Genomic DNA, 17,645 nt, shown 5'->3' on the forward strand with positions numbered 1-17,645 from the left:
GTCGTTATCGAGATACACTCTCATCAAATCAGCTGTAGGGGAGTCGCTAAAACACATGAATAAAAGGATGAGCACCTCAAAGTCGCCTGAAGAATGTTGAAAAGACACCTTTTCAATGAGTTTCATTCCGGAATGTTGTACCTGTTAATGACGTTAGGCAGCCGGAGCTGGACTATACCACAGACGTGGTTCCAAAGATGTATAATGGTCGACCTCTCGTGAGCAGGTGGCTATCACCACCTATTGCGACTACGGGCCGTATTACCAAGAAAAATGGAAGAACGAGAGAGATAGGCATCTTGGCCTGACGAAAAGGGGCTCGAACAGCCGGTTTGCATTTTTTTCACAACGATGGAATGTTGGATGTTTCTCGTTCCACATTGAGCAGCGGGATAGACGTGTAAGTGTTCAAAGCACCCGCGAGGCGCACAGGGCCACTTTTCATGGTGGAAACAGGCACTTACCTTGTTCGTGTCCCCCGGCTATTGATGCTTTCTCTGGAGATATCCTAATGGTTTACCTCACTTTCTTCCCTTCTAAACAGAAGACTAGACTTTGTCGTCACGGTGAAATCCAGCAAAGATCGGCTCCCCTCTCTCCTGCCTGGCTCCCTGCGAGCGGCTATGGTGGGGCGCCTGCTACAATCGTTTTCCACCACATGATGTCTTCATCCACCTCGGGCTACCTGTCCTCCAAGGCTTGCCCGGCATCTCCTACTGTAGCATCGACATTCACCCCACACCCAAAAGCAGGGGTCATTTCTCCAGTCAAGTTTGGTTTCTTAACTACGATGAAGTAAACCCTAACGTGGGTAGCGAAAGTGTAATAGCTACTAGGACAATACGAGCAGAATTTGAGTGCCGATAAGACGTTTCTAGTTTATGTGGTCGGAGCTGCTTCGTGAGGGAATAACACTGCTTTAATTTCATACCTAGGATAGAAAGGCATAATGCCCACTCCATCTACATCGGTAACTATGAAGCAAACTAGACGAAGCCAGTTTTGAAGACGACTATGTCACATTGACATCAATCGTCTTTTCAAGTCAAGAACGAACTATAAAGCAAAGAAAATCCCTTCTCTGCTAAATGAATCACGATCAAAACGTGAAAACTACGCAGACACAGTGGCGCGGGAACCCGCCGAAGCTGTCACACCGTAGGAATTGATCTGGAATTATTTTGAGAGAATCAGCCCAGAATCAACAATGGGGCCATCAAGTATTGCTTTGTTACACTCAATCCTTTGCATGGCCATCTACCTTAACAACAATGAAATCGATCCAACAGCGCTGTCGCAATCTGGGATCTAGTGCAATCTATGGCGTTGATTTCTCTCGCCAACCCGTGATTCTTGCGTACTGTTTGCTTTATTGTGTAGAAGCACGGGACAGGCGAGAGAGCCCTTCGAGATATATGCTGATCCACCGCTTTCAGTGTAAATTATAGGGTCCTCTCCGCGGATGGGAAGTCTCAATACTTACGTTTCCCAAGCCGCTCAGACGGGTCTTTGACATTTTCGATCTTCCTAGGTCCTTGAAGGAGCATCGCCTTGTCTCAAGGGAAAGAGTCTTCATATGTCCCCCAACCCCGTCGCGTTACATCAGACGATGTCCTTGTTGATTATTGGAGAGTACAGCGTCTTCAAAAATTGATGTTTTTCTGATTTCAAAGTTTCAAAGAGCCATAGTGCGAATAATCATGGTCTCGAATAGGTCGAGAATCATAACTCCACGCAGCGATCCATTCAACCGAGACAGAACCCGAGTTATATGATAATGCTCTGAGATAAGATTCATTTTTTATGGAAGGCTCCCAAAGAGCGAATTTAGCAATGTCGGTCCGACACAACGTTGAACGTGGTTACGCCCGACGCAGATCGGCTAACGCAGCCTGCCGGTGGCGTCGGTGAAACAGTAACACGAGAACAGTAGGCAATGACACATATCACCGAGACATGCTTTATTGACCGAAGAGAAGTGATAAGTCCAGCTCAAAACCTGGTTTTCCAGTCTCGAGCCAATCTGCCTGTACACAAGATCGAGAATCAAGTCATCTATTGCCAAGGAATAGAAAGACGCAGACTCATCGTAGCATGTCACATCACACAAGATCAACAAATATCACTCATATATACTAGGAATGACAACAGAGCTTCCACTGGAAAGGTCTTTCGCTGCAAAACAAGACACGTCGTTGACGGCGGCTCTTTTCACGTCGTCGACAGCGTGGGGGTTGATGAGAACGTCAGAGCCCTATAGGATGGCGTGCGCGGGGTGGGTGGGGCACTCTGCCAGGGACCATGGCACACCCTTGACTCTGGCCGTTGAAGAGGGCCATTTTGAGAATTAAGCATCGGTGTCGAAGGATACTGATGCAGAACGGCGCCAAATGACAATCCATCTTAGTTTCGGATGGCGAATATCGAGGTGGCCACCATGTTCGTCGGCGCAACGCACCTCGTGGATGAGCGACGACGGCGGTGTGATTGCGACCGTCTCCAGTGATTGGCGGAGATCAGCGCCGTTGGAAGCAAAGTTTCCCAGAATGGCAAACTTTTGGAAGCAGACCAACAAACAATAATAACAACACGGAAAAAAGCCTGTGGCTAACTCTTTTAGCGGTCGCCACAAGCGGTTCCCTCCAGGTAGCCTGCTTGTGACTCAAGACTGTTGATCTCTACCCGTGTGAAAGGGAAAGATAGTCAAAGACCTTCGTTAGTGACCGAGTGCCACCTACCCCACTCCCCACGGCTTCACACCCATCCAAGGATCCCAAACGGGAACTAGCGCAAGTTCCCATAAAGAACCCTGTCATGGGGCCGACCGGAAGATGATGCCTGCAGATGGGGATGCGGGGCGGCGAAGAACAGATTCAACGTCGCTGGAAGGGGGGTTATTTGACGACATTTTGAGATGAGATATCGGTTGTAGAGAAGGAGAGAAGAGAGGGGACTGCGATCAAACGGCCGTCGGCGTATGAAGGGACACTTGGTGGGAAGGTATGTTGGTCAGGAAAAGTCGGTGGAGTTGGATGGCGGCCCGGCACTTTGGGAGAGGATGGAGGTTCGGCGAGCTTGTTACCGAGGGAGTACGAAGAAGGATAAGCGGTAAATGCAATTAAACCGTATTCCAGGATTATCTAGCGGCGTCACAAGTGGGCGGTGGGGAACTAAACACGGAGCGTAGCGGTGGGCTGCGGGCGGCGCTAACGTCCGTGCTGGTGGGTGTCGCTCGAGGTGAATTGCGAAAAGCATATTTTCATGCTGGCGTGAGAGAGCTCAAATGTGAGATAAGCTCACAGGCAGAGTCATCAAGGCGCGAGGGCGAGCGGCGTTATCTCGCAGCCAGGCAAGGGAACGACATACCACCTGCGAATGGCGATGTGGCCACGACCTTGGCCGCGCTACCGCTGGGCAGGACGCATGCAGGGCGGGCCAGCTGCGTGGTGCCGCCTCGCCTGTCAACAAATGCATCGACGAGGTCTGGGGACGACCGAGGTCGGCGCTGGGATCGACTGTGCTAAGAGAGCCTGCAAAGTGCATGAACGGGCTCGCGACCTTGTGCTGGCCCTGGTTCAACGGCCGCTCGTCCACCTTCCATTTCGCTGGTTCTTCTATCCCTAGTCTGCGATTATTTTTGAACTGGGGCCAGGCTTAACTGGGGATGACTTCTTTTAAAGAGTCAAAACTCTTTGTCCTTGGAATGGGAAATTGAACAAGTCTGAAGCGGTGGTTCTGCTCGTCCCCAGCCATAACGCCGAGCAGCAGAAGATAAGTGGCATAGCGCTTTCGAGTCGTACAATGTGACAAAAAAATGGGATTGGCCGTTGTCAGGCGACGTGGTTTTGGTTTTGTTTTCGAGCTTCCAGGTGGATTCGCGACAAATGGTCCGGTGTCGTCTGAAGTGCGCACAGGCTGAGTCGCAGTAGCGCATAGCAAAGGTGCTTGTCGACTGTCGAGGTTGCCGGGTAATTTGGACAATTCGGTGGTGGCGGAGAAGGACGAGGACTGCAAGAGACGGCCAAGGTGGAACTTGGAAGTCAACGAGAGTCGGGAAGATGCTGGGGCCTTATCCAATGAAGAGGCCCAATGACTAACGAAGTCGCATACAAGGATGCGGCGTACGCTACCTTAGACGATGGAACACTGGGGCATTGCACAGTGCGGAGAGGCACGTCCCAAGTGTGTCGGAGCCGCCAGCCAATAGCACCAACACCCATGGGAGAATTGGGCCATGAATTGGAGAAGGAGAAAGGAAGTCGTGAGAAAGTGGGCAAGGGTGGGCAAATGCGGGCAGGCACGGCAGGGTAGACAATTTCGTTGCGCAGACGAGACCGCCCTTGGTGCCTCGACAGACACTCTGGACCGGCCCAAAGCTGATGATCCGTGGAGCCTTGAAGACTCTTGTCTGGCGAAGCTGGTCGTGCCATGCAGTATCCTGTCGCAATCCTTGCGATACAATCGTTACATTCAGCCAGGGGATGGAAACCAGACACGGCACTCGCGTAAGACAATCGGTAGTCGTCAGCTGGCGGCGCCGCGACGGGCTTTGGTGACGTTGACCAATGTCGATGATGGCTACCGGCTCTGAGTGTTGGCAATAATATGCGGTGTATCAACAAGCCTTAAAATAGGCACAGGATGCTGTGTTAGTCGCAGTCGGCGGTAGGCATGGGAGACACTTGAACGAACCAGCGTGTGATGTGGTGGTGGTCAGTCGGGTGGGAGACAAGCAGCAAGACAAAAAGAAGGTCGAAGCCGTCGCAAGTGTCTAGTTCGCACTACTTCCATCCGAGGAGCCGAAGACCGACAGCCGGACTTCCTTTCCTCCACCTTGATGCACCGCACTCATCTTGATCACCTGCCGTCAACTCAAGAAGAGCCAGAAAACCCACCACACACGACACGATCATCGACGGTCGAGCTACTGCATCGACAAGGAATCGTAGCGCAACTTGCAAGCGCATATTCCTCTAGAGCCCGTGCGCTCGACAACCCTGGAGAGAAGAGAGAAAAAAAACATCAACAGGACGCTACGCTAGCGCAAGATGCCTCCCCCGTCACCCGCATGGTCCGAAGCACCACCCAATTATGCAGATATCCCAGGCCTAATCCGCTCCCCTCCTGCATATCTGCATACCCTAGCCCCTCAGGTGCTTGCGCATGAGCTGCTTCGGTCCTTGCAGGCGCAGTCAACAGTCGAGGCTCCCCCTCCATTGCCTCCAAGGGCTCCATCTTCATGGCTTCTTCCCTGTCGTCGCGCGGCCAGACTTGCTGCTTTCCTCGGATGCCGTCGGTCTGGAAACCGCTTTCTCCCTGGCCATCCCCACCTGGCTGTCGCCTGCGCAGTCCTTCCAGGTGACAATCCGGCGCACCTGCATTCCCACCCGACTTGAGCTGTGCCCCACCACACTGTGTCACTGTGCTGAAGGACGGGACGGTGTAAGTCGGTCGTATCAGACGGGAAAGAGAGCAGAGGGTAGGGGGGAGACATCTCGCACCGCCCGTCATCTGCATTCCTCCCACCCAACACTCCCGCAACTCATCCCACCGTGCAACTGCTGCATCCGCCGGCTTTCTCTCCCGCTTGCATCCGCCATTATTCTTTTCTTCTAGCTCCATCTGGCACTCCGGGTTGTTGCAAGCACTTGTTTCCACCCTCCATACTCGGAAAACCGTTATCGTACACGGATCCACGTCCAAGAACCAATATTTACCTCCCCTCCTCTCCTGCTTCCGCTCTTTGCAACATTCTTCTTCTTTCTCCCTCGACATCAGCTATCTGAAGACGGACGAAATCTCTTCCTGTGTCCTTCTGTCCTACAAGACGTCACCGCCGCCGGACGGGACAGCAGAAACGTGTATAAGCGTACACGCATCCCGACATTTCATTCTTCAAGTTTTCTACGTTCCAGTAGATTCTCGTCGAGTGTTCTGTCGCATCGTAAGACTTGAACCAAGTCGAGAGACAATGGCCCTAACCATGCAGAAAAGCCCTCGCAACCCGGACGACTTCCCCACCACCCAGCTCTTCCTCCTCGGTAAGTTTCACACCATATTCCCTAGCCTGGCATTCTCTGTCTCGTCTGTGAGCCTCCCATCACCCTTGCCGCGTTCCAAACACGCATACAAACACACACACACTCTCTCTCTCTCTTTCTCTCTATCCCTTTTTCAGCCACGCACACTGACGCCACCTTCTCAGCCATTGTTCGCCTTGCCGAGCCTATCGCACTCACCTCTATTTTCCCCTACGCTTGGGCCCTCGTCAAGAGATTCGAAATCGGCAACGCTGAAGATGCCTCATTCTACGCCGGCCTCCTCATCTCTTCCTTCTCCCTCGCGGAGGCCCTAATGGGCATGTATTGGGGCAGCCTCTCTGACCGCATCGGAAGAAAACCTGTGCTTCTCCTGGGATGCGTCGGTACTATGTTCAGCATGGTCATGGTCGGCTTCGCCTCCAATATCTGGATCGCTCTGGCCGGCAGAGCCATCGGCGGTCTTCTTAACGGCAACATCGGCGTCATCCAGACCATGGTTGGTGAATTGGTGACCAAGCCCGAGCATGAGCGTAAGAGCTCCCTTCTCTGACCTGAAAGCCCTGCATTGTGCTAATCTAGTAGCCCGCGCTTTCTCTGTTATGCCCTTCGTGTGGTCCATTGGCACAATCATCGGTCCCTTTATTGGTGGTACCTTTTCCGATCCCCATGATGCTTTTCCCAGCATCTTTCCCGCCGGTGGCATATTCTACCGCTACCCTTACCTCCTGCCCAACCTTGTCTGTGCCGGTCTCCTGTTCATCAGCATCATCTTGGGCTACTTCCTCTTGGAGGAGACCCACCCCGAAATGCAACCTCGCGTGTTCTTACCCGACGACACGTACGCATCTGAAGAGACTCCCCTGCTGGAGACTTCAGATGCCATGAAGAGACCTGCCGTCGACCTACGAGATGACAACTACGGAACCGTCCGTGGCCGTAGCGCGCAGACCTCCGAGAAGAAAGCCGACCAGTCCTACAACATCTACACCAAGCCCATCATGTCGCTGATTCTCGCGCTCTGCATCTTCACCTACCATTCAATGACCTACGATCACCTCTTGCCCATCTTCTTCGAGGATGACCGCGCCACTGCCAACCCGATCACCATTCTCACCGACGACTCGAGCCCCTTCTACACACCTGGCGGTTTGGGCCTTTCACTACGTGCCGTAGGCATGATCATGGCAGTGAACGGTGTCATTGCGCTGTTCGTGCAGGCCGTCATCTTTCCCTTCGCCGCTGAGAAGTTTGGTGTCTACCGACTCTTCATCATCGTCACCGTACTCCACCCGATCGCCTACGTCATGGTCCCGAGCCTGCTTTTCCTCCCCGAGTCGCTTGTATACGCTGGCATCTATTTCTGCTTGGCTATCCGCAACATTTTCTCCATTATCTTGTACCCTCTGCTCCTCATCTTGATCAAAGAGGCTACGCCCACCCCTAAGGCCTTGGGCAAGGTCAATGGTCTGGCCGCCAGCGCCGCTGCTGGCTTCCGCATGGTCGCTCCACCCGTTGCCGGATGGCTGTACACTTTTGGAAGCAAGGTTGATTGCACGGCTTTGGCATGGTATGGCAGTGCCGTCGTTGCTGTCATCGGTGCTATTCAATGTTTCTCCGTGAAGCGTGAACGCAAGTACGAAGCCAGCGAGGAGGAGGCCCCGCCTTGCCTCCGCAAGAAGGAGTCCCGAGTCACTATCCGGGAGGCGTTCTCGGACGATGAGTGAATGTGTCGTGAGATGAATCTGACGAATATGGTTCGAAGGAAGAGATGTCATGAAATGGAGTTCAAATTTTTTTTTACTACCCAACCAAAGCATGAAAGGGCAATAGAAGGGGAGTTTATTTGCTTTTTAGGTCGTAACAGGACAGCGTCACGGATATGGGTTCGAATTTTGGAGTTGGGATCAGGTGCTACGAGTGTCGGATAGACTAGAGATACTTCTCGTCGGTTTTTGGGCGAGCGTGGTTCAGCTGGAGTTTTGTCGCACATGATTCGGCGTTGGGAGCGAATTATTACTAAGTCATTTGCCAAACCTAGTTAATTGCTCTAATAGAATCGCACTCACACTGATGAAACTGGGGCATTTCTGGGCGAACGTGATTCCAACGAATGATGTTCTCATGTATTCAATTAAAGCCGTTGCATTCCCTGTCCCTGGTTGCTTGTATAAATTGGCAGATGCGATTCCTGTCTTGGGGGAAGTTATCTCGACTTCAAGTGAGGTTGAAGAAGTAGGATTCTATGAGGTTCGTAGCTCCTCCATGAACTCCAGAATTTGGGTGATCTGCCCAATGAAAATCGCCACCGCAATACCACACACAAACTCACTCAACTTTGAATTTTTTGCTCAATCACAGGCTCACAAACAACACGCGACGAATCTCATGTGAGACTCACAAACTCACATTGCAACATCCAGCTCTCACAACCAAGCCCAATTTTTTATCCGTTCCTTCAGATACTTTGCATTCCAAAGACACACCAGGTCACGACCAATTACAAAGAAAAAAAAAAAAAAAAGCGGGACACACCCGCAAAACGACGGTCCAGATGGAAGAAATCACAGACCAAATGGCTGACGCCATGATCGCAGAGGTCCAGCGCCGCGACGCCGCGGAAGCAGCAGCGGCGCAGTCCGTCCCGGGGGCCTCCAAAGGCGCGGCCTTACCCCCCGGTCACGCCCTGCTGAGCGGCAAGACGGCGGACGAGGTGTTGGCGGACCTGAACAAGTCGCCGCTCTTCATGACGTCGCTCGAGGACAATGACGATGTGGCGGCACTGCAGGCACTCGCGTACGAGGGCACGGCGCGCGAGAACGGCGAGGAGTTTAAAGAGCGCGGGAACGAGTGCTTCAAGGCGAAAATGTGCGCCGACGCAAAGGAGTTTTACACCAAGGGCGTCGAGATTCTTGCGCTGGAGGAGAAGAGGAGGGCAAAGGGGGACAAGACGTTTCATACGGAAAAGGCAAAGGTGGAGGGCGAGAACGCAGACGCAGAGGACGAGGACAGGGACATTGAGGTCGAGGACGACGAAGAGGAAATCGCCAAGCAAAGAGCCGTGCTAGAGTCCCTGTACGTCAACCGCGCGGCGTGCCACCTCGAGCTGGGCAACTACCGCTCCTGCTGGACCGACTGCGGTCTCGCTCTGCGGCTGAACCCCAAGAACCTCAAGGCCTACTACCGCTCCGCCCGCGCGCTGCTCAAGGTGGGACGCATCGCCGAGGCCGACGACGCGTGCGCGCGCGGCCTGGCGCTCGACGAGGGGAATAAGCCGCTGCAAGCAGTGGCGCGGGACATCATCGCGGCTGCGGAGCGCGCCGACGCCAAGGCAAAGAGGGAGCAGGAGCGGAAAGCGGGCGAGAGGCGGCGGGAGATGCTGTTGAAGGCTGCGCTCGCGGCGCGCGGGATCAGGACGCGGGTGACGGAGCAGCCTCCCGAGATGGAGGACGCGCGGATGAGGCTCGTGCCGGACGAGGAGGACCCGAGCAGCAGTTTGAGTTTCCCCGCGGTGCTGCTGTACCCCGTGCAGCTCGAGAGCGATTTTGTCAAGGCGTTCAACGAGACGGAGTGTCTTGCGGACCACTTGCGGTATATTCTGCCGTTACCGTGGGACGAGAAGAGGGAGTATTCGCCTGAGGGGGTGGAGTGTTACATGGAGACGGCCAAGGGCGGGCTGGTCAAGGTGGGCAAGAAGGCGACGCTGCTCAAGATTTTGAGCGGGGGCAATGTCGAGGTTGTGGATGGCATCGTCAGGGTGTATGTCGTGCCGACGGCGAGGGCCAAGGGGTGGATTGAGGAGTTCAAATTGAAGAAGGCTGCGGAGAAGAGGAGTTAGGCAGAGGCTATAACATGACTTGAATGACGATCAATTTTCGAAAAGAGAGATTCTGCACGGTTGCTACGAATGCACTAAAAAGGACTCTGGCGATTGGGATGTTGCTATTGGATACCTTTTCCACCTTTCAGATTCCACCAAACACCGGTCATCGACACCTCATTTTTTTTTAGGACACAAAGTTGGACAAGAGAGATAGCGAGAGTCGTTCTAGTCCGTCCGCAAACATTATCTGGCCCCGACACCAGAGGAAACAATACAAGTGAGTGCGCGGGCCAAACATGGGAATCTAGCATTCGTTCAAGTCGTCCGAGTCATCCATCCTTGCCCTGCCCGTCCTACCCCTCCCCCTCACTAGGTCACGCAGACGTGGCCCGTCGTCGCTTGGTACGGTGCGAATCGGAGCTGTCAAAATCGCTCTGGTACCCAGACTCCTTCCGAGACGCCGTCTTGAGCGTCATGAGGCCCAGCGCTGCATTCTGTTCGGCAATCTCGGCGTCCGACTCTTCTTCCCTCCGTCGTTCGGACAGCAAGCTGAGTGAAGGGCTGCTGAGCTGGCTACTCTCGCTACTGCCACGGCCGTCATCGCCGTCGTCGTGATCGATGGGGCGTTTTTGCGCCCACGATGGACGGGGAGTTGGCGTGTGTCTGTTCAGGGGGGTGAAGCGGGGGACGGCGCTGAGGTATGGATGAGGTGTGCGGTAACTCTCATCGGCCAAGCGGTACGGTTCTGGACGGTTTGCGGCCACCCATCCAGAGGTCGGTGGCTGAGAGGGTCGTGCCGGAGCCTGGTGATATCCATAGCCGTAGCTGATGCCGTCTGAGCTGTTACTGGAAGCCGAGTCCGGGCACGAGCGGTTTCCCTCTCCATCGGTATCGCTGTACGGGCTCATGAGGCGAGTTGTGTTGAGTCGGAGTCTTCTGTCGTCACGAAGAGGTCGCATCGGCCGTCGTTCAATATCAGACATGTGTTTGAGCCCGATAGGAGGTGGAGCGTGGTGCTGTACTTTTCGTGACCGGTCAGCGTCTTTGATGGCGTCTTCGACAATTCGATGGTCAATCACCATGCGTTGGTACTCTGGAGAGCCCGGCGGGACGCACATGGACGGAAACGATGGGCCAAAGATGGGAATCAGAGCCCCGGCAATGTTGTAGCAGAACGTGGCACACACTGCCTTGGCACATTCATAGGGCATCCAGTATCCTGAAAAGGTTAGCTTTCATAACTTATAACTGAAGCTGCTTTGGCCAACCTTGAGCTGCTATTGCGCCTCCCGTGATGCTGTGAGTGATGTCCTTGAGGCCAGGATTGAGGCTCAGCATCTTGGCCGGAACAGTCTGTGCCAGTCAGTAGAGCTCTCGAGTTAGATTCATTCTGAAGTTCTACCTTGGAATACTTGCAACACTTGAAAAACGGGGTCATGCGAACAAGACCGACGTTGTAGTCCCACATGACGGTGAAATCGTTGTCCTCTCCAGGGACCTTGAACTCGTACTTGAAGACTAAGCAAATCGGTCAGTAACGGCAGCCAGCAGATATCGAGACTAGAAACACAAACCTTCAAAGCTCTCCCGTCCTGTCTTCTCGAAGAAATCCTTCTTGCCGCTGTTGTAGGGAATGTGGGCACATGACTCCTGGATACGACCAAAAGGCGAAACACGAAAGCGATGGACCTCGCAGCGGGATAGTTCGTCAAAGTTCTCGAAGGGAAAGTATTTGATTACTCCACGGGGCTTGTACTTGGACACTGTAGATGGGTCCTTGGTCATCTTGAGCTTTGGAACGGTGGTTCGGTCGAGATACGGTGATTGATCTCTGTCTGAGTAGCAAGTTCCCGGCGAGGACATTGCAGGACTTGGGAGGAACCGAGGGGTAGGAAGTGGCCCTGGAGGCGATGGGTTAAGAAGGGAAGAGACGGAAAGCATCTTGCCGGCTGTTTGTTGGTGCAAGATGTCTTTAAAGCGGTACTATGCTGCGATGCGAAGAGGACCTGGTGAACCGGCGTAGGCGAACCTGTTTCTAAAAAGGGGAGGGGAAGTTGGAAGACTTAAGACAAGTACTGCATCAATAGCGAGACCAGGTGTAGAGGTAATGGCCAGCGGATAATCAGGGAGGTCTTTGGCATTCGGCAAACACTTGATGTCTTCGTTCCGGGGGTTGGCGACTCAGCATCCACGGGCGTGCAGCACGCTGACAAAGTTTTCCAGGACAAGGGGGTTCGAGATTGTCGCTTTGCTGAGAGACACGGCTAGTTCTGCAACGAATCCTGCACTCCAGTACGGGGCTCGGGGCCTCTCCTTGAGTTTCGGCGCTCTCGGTGCAGATTTCTTTGATGCGGTGTCTTGGAATCGACCTCTCAGCATTGAGGTCTCCGTTTGTGACCGGCCACCGCTCTTTCTTTTGCCGTATCGAGGTGATGCCACGAAGTGATAGATGACTGGTAAGATGGGGGAAAGGAGGAAACACCGAGAGTACAGACCGACGGCGGTCTAATATGTTGCCCTCAGGAGGGATCTCACGAGACCAACTTTGATGAAGTGAGGTTACCGCGGAGGCTTGTGTGGTGGTCGCAAGTTACTGCATGTGTCGTCTTGATGTTGGAAGATCGGGTAGGCCAAACTGCTCTGGGGAAGCTTCCATGCAGGATAATCCGCAAGCTTGCCCAACCTGTAAAGTTTCAAAGTAGTAGCCAAGCCGTTAGACTGCGGTTTTTGAGCCACTCGAATCACACCTTAGAGGCCTTCTTGGAGGTTGCCAGAGATCGAAGCTAGGCAAGTTTCATCAGATATCACCAGCTCAAGCATTGGTCCGCAAAAAGGCTTCACAGAAGAATGTGGAGCTTATCCGCCAAAACCCTAGAGTCATTGGACAAGTTTGCAAGCGCAAATACAGCAGAAGCTACCGCAAAGACCAAACAGGTATGGTTACCGTTTTCTGGAGGCGCACGGGGGTGGGATTTGCAGAGCCGGCTCGCGGATAGGTGCATAAAGTGCCATCTCTGGCCGTTGACTCTAACAACTTGTTCGAGACGGTCGGACAAGGTTGGCTATCCTGCAACGTTGGAGATCTCAGGACAACATCAACCTGACTCGGCACGTGCGGCCGGGAGTTTTAACAGCACATGCGGAAGACTTCCAGTTGCGGTTTTCCACCACTGATACCATTGCCAGCAGCACTACGTCGTGAGTACCAGACGCTTTCCCCCTGGATGACACGTTTTCCTATGTGTGATTATGGGTTGGCCTGTCGTCAGACCGCCAAAAAAAGCCGGATCACTTTCTTTGTAGCCTGGCTATGTGCGTATCCGTAGGCAGGCCAGTGAAGTGCTGAGATAATCTCAGTTCCTTCGACAGAAGTATGATCCGTATCATGCTTTTGCGTGGCTCCTCTTCAGGGGGTGGTTGCAGATGTCACCAGAGTATCCCTTGTTCCCCCACGAGCTTGCCTGCGTACAAGCACGAAGAAAATGTCCGATGGGAAGCACAAAATCCCGGTCTATCTTGGGGTACGGCCCATAGGCTGGCTGGCGTCGCGGTTCCAGTGATTGAAGTCTTGCTTTCGAGAGTGGTGTCAATCAGAATACGGATAGCTGTATTCGAGCAGATCATCGGTCAGGAGTGACCGCCCCTGCGGGATGCGCCGTGAACAAGTCCGACTTGTCTCGGAGCCTGACGGCTGGGTTGCTGAAGTGACGCTGTGAATGGCATCAATAACGAATCCACAGCATATCGAGAATACGGAGAACAGCATTGGTCATAGTCGAGTCAATGGGCCCCCTGCTTAGTGCTTCGTTAATATGGTGACTAGGCATTGGCCTTCTGCGGCCTTCCGCGCACCGCTACTTTTGACAAGCCATTAAGTCTAGCGTGGCCGCGGCCCCCAGGCTGGGCGCTCTTGCAAACGGACTATATGATGAGCTGGACGGGCTACGGGCCTGAAAGACAGCTCAGTCACGTTGCAAGGGTAGAGGTAGACGTGGACGACAGCCGCTTTTCGGACCCTTGCTGCAGACTGATGAACTGATATCTAGGCGTTTGCTGACATGTTTCGCAGCGTTAGACGATGCCGGAAAGGAAGACGGCGAACCCGCTGGATCCTGGCAAATACTTCCATTTGGGCGCCATGCCTTGGGTTGCAGTCTTCGGACTCAGACTTGTAGAGGCCCGAGAGATGCCAAATTTGGCACCATTGCGGCTCCTTAGAGAAGTGTTGGTGAAGATTCCATCATGGTTTCAGATAGCCATTCACTGTCTCGGTGACACTACAGCGAGTGACAGGAGAGGGGTGGCGAGGTCGCCATGCGCAGTACGACTCAAGAATGGAAACTGCGTCGGCTGTACGCATCGACTTCGGGATGTTTGGCTCTTTCGCCATGCCAAATTCAGGATTAAGTCGTACACAGCGTGAATGGAAAGCGTGATTGTGTAGCTCGGGCGACGGCTGGGCAGCTCCACCTCTGCAGCGGCCATGGGCAAGGCCATCCGCAGTCCATTAGACCAGTGAGGTAGCAAGCAATGTCGAGAAATATCCATGTCGTCTAGGGACCGTAGTAAAATCTTCCTAGCCAGGTTCCTTGGGCTTGGATATCTCGAATCCAGATACCACTTGAGTCCGGTACTATCCAAAGCAGTTCCCGACGATATCATTGCGAAGCCTCGAAGGCCAGATGACACCAACTGGGATGGCGAAGGAGGTCGCGAAGCTTAAGTTGGAAGCCATAAAGAACTGAATTGTCTCTGTGATACTAGCCTGAGGAAGTGATGGCGGTTGCCTCACACAGTGTGACGCGAAACCTCGTGGCTCTACGGCTCGCCCTCGATGCAAACTCGTCGTGGCCGGCGCTGCACCACTGCTGCGTTGCACAGCGTCGGAAGGAGAATAAATGTGTGGAGAAAGGAGACAGCTTCGTGCGATGTCTGATGATATCTCCGAGAGGTCATAGGTTGAGAACGGAGTCTGGCAAGGTCGTTGTGATGTTGGGGATGATGCAGAACGAGGGGTTCGTGTTACACGCGATTGAGGTTGCAATGGCTCGAGGACATAAGAATACTTACCCAAGTATCCAGGAATACCTTATGCTGCATCAGCAACCAATTTACTTCGTACCGGGCATTAGGAAAGAAAGCATCAACATGAGCAGTCCGCCTTCCTTGAGAGTCTCGAAGAAGGAGAGTCCCTTACCTAAGCACCCGGGGTGTGACTCCCGGCGCTCGTCCCCTTCCCTTCCCTTCCCCAACCGCCCAAAGAAGCCAATCCTCTGGTTACACACCCTCCTTCATCTTCCGAACCATCTCATGAACTGGTCCGTTCATCCAGTTTCGTCTGCCCGAGTTTGATTAGCTCTTTTCCCGCTGAGGATTCCATTTCCATTTGCAACATCATCGGCCGTCGACAGGTGCTACTCGAGAACCTCACAAAGAGCCCCTTCGACCACAGCTCAACCGCCGAAATCGCTGTTTACCAGGCCTCGAGCACCGGAAGGAATTGAGGCATCGGGTACTCTACCTGCCACCTCGTCCAAATCAGATTTCTTTCCGAAAACCCTGTCCATTCCATCATCGCCAACTTAAATCATCGCCAGGGAGGAGTAAGGCGCAATAGCTGGTGGGAATTCTGGCCTGCCAGCAATGCATCTCGACATATTGGAGTTGCACGTTTGAGATCAAGACAGTCGAAAGATTTTTTGACTTTGGTACACCTCGAGCAGGCATTTGGTGAAGATATTTTGGGTGCGGCAGCTTTGTGTCTCTGTACTTGGCATGGAGACGCCATAGTCTGCGCGTTTCGCCGGATGGGTGTGTGGTGTGTCTCACTACCTCAGAGGCGGACTGAATTCCACGCATCATCCCTTTATCGTAGTCAACATTCCTCGATATACCCTCAAAAAGATGGCAATCTCCTCAGGATGGTAGATTTGTTTGTTCACGTCAAGTGTTGCTTTTCGCAACGGCCTTTATACATTGACAAAATGGTGTCTCTTCCATCCACAATGCAGCCCCTGTACGCTTATCATAATCATGCCAGGGCATTACATGCGGTAACGTTTTTGCTCGTCCTTCTTTTTATATTAATTCAGGCAGTGAAAAGTCGCCAGGATGCTTACGAAGTCATTGATGTCGATCCCCTTGTGCCGGTGGTCAAGCCTGACGAAAAGGAGAGTTCCGTACAGAACATCGATTACCTGAGGACATTTGCGGAGCGACACAGTCTTACACGAAACATATCTTGGTACTCTCAGAGGATCAGGGTGATACGGGAGGCCCCTCACAGGTTCCCAATGACAAACATCAAGCGCGCGTTTGTGGGCAAGGAGTTTCAAAATATTCGTTGGGATGACGAGAGTTTCGACATGTACCCCAAAGGCGATGCAAACGATATTCCTGTAACCACAAGCACAATGCCGGACGCAGTCGATGCTTCCGATTTGTTGTTCGGTATCTCAACGACCTACAAACGCCTCACATACGCTGATGACTCCCTCATCAGGGACTGGCAGCGATGGCTTACGAATGGTCATGGCAGATCTAACGGAGCGAGCGTAGTTGTGACGCTCTATCGAGCCACGAGTCAAGAGGCGTGGGAAATATACGAGAAGCTGCAAGGTTTCGGCATAGACGCCACCGTAGTACCTCTGGAGAGAAAACGGGACAAGCCCTCGAGATATCTGGACCTGGTCACCATCCTCATGGACGTCAACGATGCGTTGACCGAACAAGAACGTCGCAAGAAATACTTTGGCCTCCTGGACGACGACATCTTCTTCCCCACTCCAGGGCAGCTCATCAAACGACTCTCCCAGTTCGACGCCTCTAGCCCCTATTACATTGGGCTTCCTAGTGAGCGGCCAGACTGGTCCGTCGAGAACGACACAGCAGTCACCCACGGCGGCGGCGCGGTCTTCCTCACTCCGCCCGGGGCACTCCTCATCTCTCACCTTCCGTGTCGTCCCGATGAAGGATTTACTGGAAACCACACAAAGTGGGACAGCATCCTCCACGAGTGCATGACAACCCATACCGATCTCTCCTTCCACGTCCTTCCGAGCTTCTACTCGCCCACAGATGCCCTCTACAACATCCAAGCAGCGACATACGACCTGGGCGTCTCTCCGCTGACCCTCCGGCACTACAAATCCCGCCACCGCTTCGACCCCAGCCAGGGACACGCGGTGACCTCCGTCTGCGGAGAGGCCTGCTTTCTGCAGCGCTTCCGGTTCGCCGACGACTGGGTGCTGGTGAACGGGTACTCGCTCACGCACTACTGCGCCGGGTCGGAGGTTGTTCCCATGGAAAACGATGCGGATCTTCTGGGGGCTATGCAGTATGGCCAGGAGCCCGAGATGCCGCTTGGAGAAGGCATTGTACTGCATGAAACCAGTGAGGATAAAGAAGTTGTGACGTGGAGGGGCACGAGGAACGTGTGGCTGTTGTTGGATTCCGTTGTGGGTGAAAAGGGTGAGGTTTGGCAGGTATATGTGAAGAGGAGAGGCGGGTCAGGCTTCATGGACGGAGAGGAGGAGGGCGAGGATGGGGATGGTGATCATCTTGATTCTGTTATTGCTCTCATTTGGGAGTCTTAGGCTTTTATAGGATGCGAAAGAGACGGCACAGTCCAGCTCCAAGCGTTACTGTACGCGATGCGATCTGCACGCATGTGACCACGTTTTGCTTCCGTCACTCGCTTCGTGTCCTTTCAAATTATCAGACTCCGCCTACAGACTTGCGTATACGTGGGGCTGCACAGTCTGAAGCCCTGCGGAACCCCCCCC

General features: G+C 53.5%; 4 protein-coding genes across 4 annotated transcripts; 3 read left to right on the forward strand and 1 right to left on the reverse strand.

Annotated features, from left to right (window-relative positions):
* Positions 1-5,971: 5,971 nt before the first annotated feature.
* On the forward strand, positions 5,972-7,765 carry CORC01_09984 (major facilitator superfamily transporter; the record flags this gene model as incomplete). The annotated part of the gene is made up of 3 exons (XM_022621613.1): positions 5,972-6,041; positions 6,206-6,571; positions 6,624-7,765. The coding sequence occupies 3 exons, from the start codon at positions 5,972-5,974 to the stop codon at positions 7,763-7,765; spliced, it is 1,578 nt and encodes a 525-aa protein (XP_022471929.1).
* Positions 7,766-8,592: 827 nt separating this feature from the next.
* CORC01_09985 (uncharacterized protein) lies at positions 8,593-9,876 on the forward strand (the record flags this gene model as incomplete). The annotated part of the gene is made up of 1 exon (XM_022621614.1): positions 8,593-9,876. One exon carries the CDS (start codon positions 8,593-8,595, stop codon positions 9,874-9,876), a length of 1,284 nt encoding a protein of 427 aa, XP_022471930.1.
* A 359-nt stretch (positions 9,877-10,235) lies between these two features.
* CORC01_09986 (APSES transcription factor Xbp1) lies at positions 10,236-12,240 on the reverse strand (the record flags this gene model as incomplete). The annotated part of the gene is made up of 5 exons (XM_022621615.1): positions 10,236-11,080; positions 11,130-11,214; positions 11,264-11,379; positions 11,436-11,810; positions 12,054-12,240. 5 exons carry the CDS (start codon positions 12,238-12,240, stop codon positions 10,236-10,238), a joined length of 1,608 nt encoding a protein of 535 aa, XP_022471931.1.
* A 3,914-nt stretch (positions 12,241-16,154) lies between these two features.
* CORC01_09987 (uncharacterized protein) lies at positions 16,155-17,456 on the forward strand (the record flags this gene model as incomplete). Its single annotated transcript, XM_022621616.1, has 1 exon — positions 16,155-17,456. One exon carries the CDS (start codon positions 16,155-16,157, stop codon positions 17,454-17,456), a length of 1,302 nt encoding a protein of 433 aa, XP_022471932.1.
* Between the last annotated feature and the right edge of the window lie 189 nt (positions 17,457-17,645).

The sequence above is a fragment of the Colletotrichum orchidophilum genome, assembly GCF_001831195.1.
Source record: "Colletotrichum orchidophilum strain IMI 309357 chromosome Unknown Scaffold_94.1, whole genome shotgun sequence".
NCBI lineage: Eukaryota > Fungi > Ascomycota > Sordariomycetes > Glomerellales > Glomerellaceae > Colletotrichum > Colletotrichum orchidophilum.